This window comes from Athene cunicularia, assembly GCF_003259725.1.
Source record: "Athene cunicularia isolate RWA chromosome 5 unlocalized genomic scaffold, athCun1 chr5_part2, whole genome shotgun sequence".
Classification (NCBI taxonomy): domain Eukaryota; kingdom Metazoa; phylum Chordata; class Aves; order Strigiformes; family Strigidae; genus Athene; species Athene cunicularia.
The window spans coordinates 7,209,738-7,218,568 of NW_020799102.1; the positions used below are offsets into that span (position 1 = coordinate 7,209,738).

At 54.2% G+C, this 8,831-nt stretch overlaps 1 protein-coding gene across 2 annotated transcripts; it reads left to right on the forward strand.

Annotated features, from left to right (window-relative positions):
- On the forward strand, positions 1-7,674 carry LOC113481189 (cytosolic 5'-nucleotidase 1A-like). Of its 2 annotated transcripts, XM_026850625.1 has the most exons (7): positions 3-344; positions 2,109-2,167; positions 2,858-3,025; positions 3,404-3,533; positions 4,066-4,188; positions 5,264-5,442; positions 5,993-7,674. In XM_026850625.1, exons 2-7 carry the CDS (start codon positions 2,123-2,125, stop codon positions 6,293-6,295), a joined length of 948 nt encoding a protein of 315 aa, XP_026706426.1. In that variant the 5' UTR covers positions 3-344; positions 2,109-2,122; the 3' UTR covers positions 6,296-7,674. The 2 variants fall into 2 exon arrangements, with proteins under 2 accessions (XP_026706425.1, XP_026706426.1); XM_026850624.1 differs by lacking the exon at positions 2,109-2,167 and having other exon boundaries at positions 1-344.
- The last annotated feature ends 1,157 nt before the right edge of the window (positions 7,675-8,831 follow it).

An 8,831-nucleotide genomic window follows, 5' to 3' on the forward strand; every position in this document is an offset into this window, starting at 1 on the left:
TGAGCACAAGCTCTGGGGGACCCCGAAAAGCAGGACCAGGGCTGAGCCCCTTTCCCAGAGCATGGCCGTGGCCGTGGCCGTGGCCGTGGCCGTGGCCAGGCCTGGGCGGCCGTGAGCCGGCGGTGCGGCGCCAGCTGGGAAATGCAGTCTGGCCTGGGCACGACGCCAACCTGCCCAGCTGCCTACAAATCCCAGCACACCGGGGAGACGAGCTGCACCCCAGTCTGGCTCCTGCCTGCTTCCCGACAGCACGGGGAGGGGGAAATAGAAACAGCAGCATCCTGGACAAAGTTTGGATGCTGGCGCTGGACAGGCTGCGCTGGGGAGCAGAGGCAGCGCTCGCGGTGAGTTTTGCCTTTTCTCTCTAGCAAAATCTGTGTGCAGGGGGGTAACGTCTGCGCCGTGCTGCGCAGCAGTAGGCTGGGCTGCCGGGACCAGCAAGCATCCGCCCGAAAGGCTTTCCTGTGCGTCCGGCACTGCGTGCAGGGGGGTGCTGGCGGCGGAGGCTTCTGGGGACGGGTATCTCTGTGCTACACAGTGCCGCCGTTGTTAGGGGCAGGTGGAGGGAAAGCAGAAGTCAGACTTGGTTTGCAGCGCTTGGGAAAACAGAGCAGAAATTGGAGGCGGTGTTCTCCCTCCAGGAAGGGCTGCTCAGCTCTGTTGCCTCCTCTCGTTTAATTTTCACTTTCAGAAAATTATTTGGCTGAAATTCTGTCAGAGGAAAGCTTCACCCTGCTCAGCGGGGCTGGTGCTTGCCACCCCCTGCCCTGCTCTCGGGAAGGAGACCCCTTTCCAGCACGGGGTGTGGGTGGAGGAAGCGGAGGGATGCTCAGCATCTCCTGGATTTCCAGGCACCCCTGGCTGGGGGGCAGCTGTGCTGGCAGGGCTTTCCACCCCCGGGCAGTCAGAGAGGGCACATGCAAGCATTGAGCCCCCCATGGCAAGGCTCTTGCTCTCCTGGCTAGCATTGGCCAAGCACATTTCCTACCACCCCAGGCACCACTTTGCAGTCCCTGAATAATAAAAATGAATTAAAGAAAACTGGGGCAAAAGACAGGTCTCCCTGGAGACCCTGACTTGGCCTTCCCACTGCGTACTGGCTCTGGTCTGTGCTTGCACAGCCCCACAGCCCACTAACTAGGTAGCACATGAACTGGTAAATGAGGATTTAACCCCCTTGCCATTCCCAGCACATCTGTGTAGAGCAGTCATAGCTGCCTCTGCTCTTCAGAGAAACCCTGCAGTGTCCTTGTAGGGTCTGCTGGGTGGGAATAACCCCTGTGGGATCCCCCTTGGTGGGAATGGGAGCAGTCCCATTCTACAGGCTGAATCCTAAGAGTCCACTTCTAACACTGACTAGTGCATAGAAATGAAGTGTACAGCGTGGTGGTTACAGAAACCACGGGACCTGAGTATGCAAAAATAAATGGGATTTATGATTCAGCTGCTAGGCAGAGGCAGACCCTGTAACCCCCTCCTCCAAGACTTTCATCTGCCAGAGCTGGTTTAGCCCAGCCTGCACCAAGACCTTCAGTGGAGTGGCTGGCTGGCTCACAGGGCTGTGGAGGGGCAGACCAGCCCCGTCCTGCACCCAAGCCCTCACCACACATCTCTACTTACTCAGGCCTTTTACAGCTGCAAATGAGCTGCTCCTGCGGTGAACTTGCTTATTTGTGGATACAAATTCACTATTCAAGCAAAAGTAGCAAGAAAGGCAATAAGGATCTGAACTAGAAGCCTACCCATAAGGTCTGACCTATTTTGGCTTTTAAAGACAGACTTATTTTGCTGGGGAAAAAGCTCCACAACTGCTTTCAGCAGTTCCCCCCAGAGAAAAATACTCCTCAGGGAGGAGAAAAAGAAAAAGGAAAAAAAAAAAACAAACAACCAAAAAGCAGTGGTCTGTGGTTGAAAAGCTACTTTTCCATATTTAACTGGAATTTTTAGACTAGGTTTTCTCAGAGCAAAGCTGTTGCCAGCAGAAGCAGATTCATTTGGACTGCTCCGCTTCGTGGGTAGGATGTCCCCTCTCTCCTTTCCACTCTTCCCCCTCTCTCGATTAGCCAATATTATAATGTATTGGTTTAACTGTATACTTTCTCTTTGAGGCTGGAAATCGAAGATGGCAGAGCCTGAAGGCACAGTCATAAACACTGATGTGAAACAGGTAAAAGGTTCTTCGTTACAAAACGTACATCCTGTATTTCTAAAGCAAGTTTTGAAATGCCGCTGCAGGAGAGGACACACCACAGCCCACAGCTGCGGTGGCCTGAATTGCTTGTGTCTAGGCTTCAGCAGAAGTGGCCTGTCCCAGGGCTGCTGGGCACCTTGTCCCAGTGAGGTCCGTGTGATTTCCACATGGGCTGAACCTCCAGTTGCATGGACTGGATGGGTGCATTTGCTCACAAGTTTTGGAGCAGCCAGGGAGAAAGCAACAGCTTCTGTACATATATAGACACTTTATTAAACACTCCAGAACAGACACAAATGAAGGGTAAAACCCAGCAGTGCCTAGCTCAGAACTAAGAGTTGGCCGTGGCTGTGCTGTGCACACAAACAGCAAAATTATGAAGCAATCCCCGCTGGTGTGAGCTCTCCTCAGAGCATATGGCACTTACCAGACAGGTTAGGGTTTCACAACTGCCTGCCTCATCCTTGGTGGCCTGAAAATGAAGATTGGGCTTGGTACCTCTTCTCCAAAGGCCCTCTGGCATCAGGAACGGTGACGCATGGGTGATGCCTCCAATGCCCAACCCCACCGCCCTGGTCAGTGGAGCCCTGTGTCCCCCTGCCCACCCCACCTCCCCAAGCTCCTTTTTTGCTGTCCCTTATCCCCTCTTTTCTCCCTGTCCTGCAGAAAGACCCCAGTGAGGCACTGGTCATTGCAGTGACCACCAGAGCCATCTTCAACCTGGAGGAGGAGCACAAGCTCTACCTGGAGAAGGGCAAGGAGGAGTACACAAGGCACCAGAAATCCAACCAAGACAAGCCCCTGCAACCAGGCACAGCCTTTGCCTTCATCCAGGTGAGCCCCACGCCTGGTCAGGGGCACATGCAGACACTCGCAGGATGGGAGGAAAGCTCAGCTTTCCCAGCTTTAGGTCTCAGCTCCCATCATGGGGTGCAGATATGCCTGTCCTGGCCTCTTGGCCTTGTTGCAGGGGATCGAGACCTGTGCTCCTCACCAGTCCCACATGTCCACCCGCCCCCTGGTGGGGTATCCTCTTCCCTGCCCTTCTGGCGATGGCTTTTGCAGGATGGTTGCTCTGTCTGGCTCTCCATGACATGCTGGCCTTGCCACATCCAGCAGCACAAACCACTGACCATTAAGGTTAGTGCAGAAGAGCCTCAGCAAACCATTGCTGTCATGCCCTTTCAAAAAAGTCTCATCTTTACCTCGCAGGCAGCACAGTATGTGAACAAGAAGATCCTGGAGAGCAACCCAGCAGAGAAGGACCTCTTCGACATCCTGGTGCTCTCCAACAACAGCCCAGAGAGCGGAGTGCGTATCATCAACAGCACCAAGCACTACGGTAAGGGGGACCCCCTCCCCCCGGGAGGCTGTGAAACAGATAAGGCACCACAGTGGAGCATCACTGGCAAATACAAAGCCAGGGAATACAAGGGGAAGGGGGTATTTTGAAAATAAGCCCAATTCCTGCCAGGCCCATGCAGCTTGCCCAGAGTACAGGCTCCTTGGTGGCACCCAGCTCCCTTCAGCCATATCCTTCCCACCAGGGAGTCTGTCAGCATTTTGCACAGCCCGGGCATCCTCAGGCAGCGACTAAAGAAACAGAGTTCTTTAAAAAAAATTAAATCCCAGAGTGCTGTCAGGAAGGCTCATTTAAAGGAGGGATGGAGTATATTTAACTACAGTCTGCAGTTTCATAGGAGCAAAAGGGCAAGAAGATGCAGCAAGAACATGGGTGGGTTCCCCACGCAGCACTGGGAATTAATTGCCCTGAGCTCTGCAGCAAAGCACACCGAGACTTGGGGAGGAGAGGTGGGTGCGGCGAGGAGGATGTTGCCCCATAACAGACTTTGCTCACATCCCCTGACCCGAAGGCCTGGAGATCTCCAAGTTCTGCTTTGTCAGCGATGAGGACTCCACACAGTACCTGAAGTCCCACGGGGTCAAGCTCTTTCTCTCAGCTGACAGGACAGATGTCTGCAACGCCCTCCGGAGAGGTACGTTGTCCCCTCCATCTCATGTCCCCAAACCCACCACACTTTTCCCAAGCAGCTCAGTACCAAGAGGCAGTGCCAGAGCCCATTCTCCCACATGGGCAAGGGGGTGAATGGCACATTGATTACAGTTCTGCACAGTTCAATCTCTGTCACCACCAGTAGCCTGCAAATACACCAAGGTTTCTCAGATGCCTTCACAAGTCACCAAGCTCTTTATGCATAATTCTGGCCATAGCTCTGCCACGGGCTGGTCATTCCCTGCCTGACATTTAAGCCTTTCTAACCAAAGATGATGCCCATGGCTGCACCCTGGATCAAAGCGAGTACATCAGTGATTCCCAGGGCTTTGTGAGGTTGCTATAGGAATTTTCTTTTTTGGTACCTGCAGTTACCATCTGCTCCATGATAGATGAAAGCACATGCTTGACCTGCATCAGAAGGAGTGCAGTCTCCCCAACAGCTCTAATGGGGTTAATTGCGTCCTTATTAATTTGCTTGGGTATGAGCACGTCAGTTGGCTCAGGTCCTTCAAGGTCAGAAGGAAGCCATCTGCAGCCTGGGATTTCCTTTGCTACACAGCACATTCCTGGAGCCTCCTTGAAGAGCATCATTGCTCTGACAAGAGTCTCTCATCCGGGGGCCTGGGTCCATGGATGAGGGCGGGCAGGGAGCAGCTTGTAGGAAAAGACCTGTAATTAAGCCAATTACCCCAATCAAGTGGAGGTGCCAGTCCCTATTACTCACAGCACGAGGTGCTAAATCTGGGCATTAAAGCCAGGCTTGGCAGGGTGAGCGAGCACCAGGAGGAGGGCTGCTCATGCCTACACAACTACCCATCACCTCTTAGCAGAGCTCAGTATCTCTGCAGACATGAGTGTCTGAGCAGCAGCTCTTTCTTGTCCATCCCCATCAGGGGATAACACAGCCCTAGAGAGGCTGGGCTGGCCCCACCGAAAGCCCCCTGGCTTGAGATCCCGATATTGGGGTGTGGGATGGGGCCACAGCAGATACATGGGGAGGACCTGCCCCCAGGAGGGGGTATCCCTCCTGAGTCCCAGTTCGCTCTGTCTCACAGGGGTCTCCGCAGCACTTGTCTTCCAGCAAGAGGTGCAGGCCCCCAGCACCCCTCTCCGCGTGGTGTTCGATGGGGATGCCGTGCTCTTCTCCGATGAGACAGACCAGGTCTTCCGGGAGCAGGGGCTGGAGGGGGCAGTGCAGTACGAACGGGCGATGGAGGCTGTGCCCATGGGAGAGGTGAGCAAGACTCTTCACTGTCATGGCCACCCACAGGCTCTGCACCCACCATGAGCATCTCTCCTGCTAGAGCTTTGCCATGAGTAGCCAAAAAAGTGCAAACTCTTATAGGTTCCCTTTGCATCCACCACTTGGTCCCTGGTGTGGGCCTGATCTGGAGTCCCACTGGAGATGGATCTGGCCTGATGTCTCCTGTAAGTGAGCATCACCTCTCAAACATCCAGGGTTGTGGCTACCCCCATTGTCACCTTTTGTAGGCTGGGACCTCTTGCTGTGCAAGTCCCTGCAGGACTCAGACCCAGAGGCACTGCTCACTGGGGTGTACCTTCCTGGTCACCTTGGGATTAGGATAAGCACCACAACTCTCACCTTCCTCCCAAACACCCCAGTGCACAGCACCAGTCCCAGCATTGCCAGTCCTGCACCCCACAGGCAACTCTGTGCTCTGCAGAGCACTGAGAAACCATGGAAGAGGGACAAGTGGCTTGTACAGGCAGATGTAGATGTCTCCTTGTTTCCCACCCACACCCAAGTGTCTTGCTGTTTCCAGGGTCCCCTGAAGGCTTTTGCCATGCACCTTGGAAAGATGCGCAACAAGTTCAGCCAGGAAAAATCCCCCATCCGCACCTACCTGGTGACTGCCCGCAGCGGCCGGGACATGGGCATCCGAGCCATCAAGACGCTCCGGGAATGGGGTCTGGCCATTGACGAGGCTTTCTTCATGGACGGGGCTCCCAAGGGCCCCATCCTCGCCCAGATCCAGCCCCACATTTTCTTTGACGATGGGCTTCATAACATCCAGGGAGCTCGAAATGTGGGTGTACCCTCTGCCTGGGTCCCCTCCTGCTGCTGATGGGCTGCAGGCCAGCAGTCCTCCCTCCCAGCAGCACAGGGGACCTGGCCAGTTGAAGGCAAACCTGGTGGAGAGGGAAGGATTTCCTAACCCACAGCAAGCAAACCTCAGGGAAAGGGGGTGAGAGCATTGCATGAGAGCAAGGACTACCATGCAGACTTGATCCTCATTTCTGCTCCTAATAAGTGGTTCTTTAGGTCTTAGGATAAAGCCAAAAGATGCAACTGCTCCAGGAAGGAAGGGCACCTTTGCTGTGGTACTGAGGGCTACCACCTACCTGCCCTGTAGGACCTGGAGACTTTTCGCTTCTGGAAAGAAATAAACAAAGCTACTGCCCCACACATGAGCTAAAGGAAGCTTGAAAACAAGCACTAAAAATGCTAGCTTTGGCTGTGCTCACACAGCCTCCAAGATGTATTCCCAGGACCTCTGCCTAAAGGAAGCCCTCAAGACCCTGAGTCACCAGACACACTCAGCTTGGTTTCCTGAGGAGGATGATGTGCTAGCAAGTCCTTTAGGAAGCTCCATCCAAACTCGGCAGAAGGAGAAAGGCTTCAAAGCTGTCAAGGACATACAGACTTTTTAGAAATGGATGATGAGGTTGAAGAAAGCAAGCCCAAGCTATTCCTCCTTATAGAAGAGATTCTAGCACATGTCACCTTTCCTTAGGCCTGCAGGCTGCTCACAGAGTGCCCTTAGGAGACCTGGACCCGTAGGACACTCAGCTCTGAGGTTCACCCAGGCACCAGAGGTGCCTCATAGCTCCAATGTGCCTCTGGGAGAGAGGACAGGAGATGGGCTGCCCACAGCACAAGCCACGCAGGGCCGGGGCTGTGGGCTGCAGGCAGCCCTGCAGGGGCCAGGACAGGACTGTGTGCCCAGCCTGAGCTTAAATGGGACTCCAGGGCCATGGGTGGGGGTCCCCGGTGTGGCTGCTCAAGGCAGATGGGGTCCGTGAGTGTGCTCTAGACCCTGCCTGGCACCAAACCACCCACCCATGCAGCGATGCCTCTCCTGTGGCAATTTGGAGTCTGCTCCTAATTTTCCTGGGAATCAAGCAGTCCCCAAGATTCATTTGCAGGTTTCTTTCCCCAGAGCTGGATGTGAGCGGTTGCCACTAGAGGACACTGTGCTGCCCAGGGACACGGCACCCCACGTCCCTGGTAGCTCCCCAGAACAGCCTGGTAAAAAAAATACAAACTGGCTGCTCAGGGCAGTGCCTGCTGGGTGGCAGTGGGATTATGGACAGAGGAGAAAAAGATGACAGTGGCTTCAGTTTTTTAATCTTCATGTAATCAGAAAGTCGGGGTTTTTAAAAGCTTCACAAGCATCACTCTCAGCAATGCTTTCTTCCCCCCAACAAATAAGTAAATGAATAAATGAGCATCCTCGTGTGAGGACTTGTCATTCACGCCCGTGTTCAGCAGTGTGGGAGGAGGGCTGGGGTAACTTGGTGCTCCTTTACGGACATCCAGCACTTTTATCTGGTACGTCAAGGTGGGTTAAATACACAAGAAACCTTCAGTGGGCTTTGAATTAGGCCCCCAAAATATCTTCTTGCATCCGTGTCCCCAAGCCCACTCCTGCTGCCCCAGGCCTGGGGGCTCTGCACATCTTGCCCTAGCGAAGAGAGCTGCTGGCCTCACCGTGCCACCAGCACAGGTCCTGTCCCTGCCACTGTGGCCACCGTGTGGATCCAAACTCAGGGCTGCCGGGGCAGGGCAGGGATGCCTGTGTGCAGGGCTTCGTTAGGAAGCCACCTCCAAAGATGCAAAGCCTGGCAGGGTCTTGGCACCGGCAGTCTGGCCCCTGGCCCTTTCACTCAGTCCAGATGCTGAAATTAGGTGTTTTGACGTAGCAGCAACATCAGCTACTCATCATTTGCTAATAACACTAAGCATCTGTCAGACTCAATTGCTGAGCAAACATTAATTATGGGATGCTCAAAACATGCCCAGTAAGCAGGTACAGATATTCATCCCACTTTTATGCAGGTCAGATACCACTGGGCTCGGTGCCGGGATCCAAATGCCCATCTTCAGCCGTGCTTACCGTGCACAGCCAGATGCTTCAGTGGCAGCTGGTGGTGGGAACAGAGACCCATGGTGGGCCTGGACGTCTTCTGCCACTCAGACCCATTGCCTTTGCTGATGCCTGGACAGCACCAGCAGGAGCTTGGTCAACATCTTAGGCAAAGGGGAATTAGCTGAGTCAAGGGTGGTGGGGACAGGCCCACGTGAGCCGTCACAGGGAGCAAGCTGCTGAGGCAGGGGGAAGGTGCCACGTGCCTTCCTCCAGCACTGTCAGCACGGTGGGGAATGATGGGGCAAAACATGTCCAAAATGGAAAAACAGGAAGGAAACTCAGAGTCTGTGGGGTTACATCATATAGGGTCAAGTGCAGCTGCTTCAGGCCATGGCTCAAACATATAGCATCAAAACTGCCCTTTAATGCCCTGCTCCAAAGATGTGGCATCAAAACTGCCCTTTCCTGCTCTGCTCTGAACATGGAGCATCAAAAACACCCTCTGGCAAGG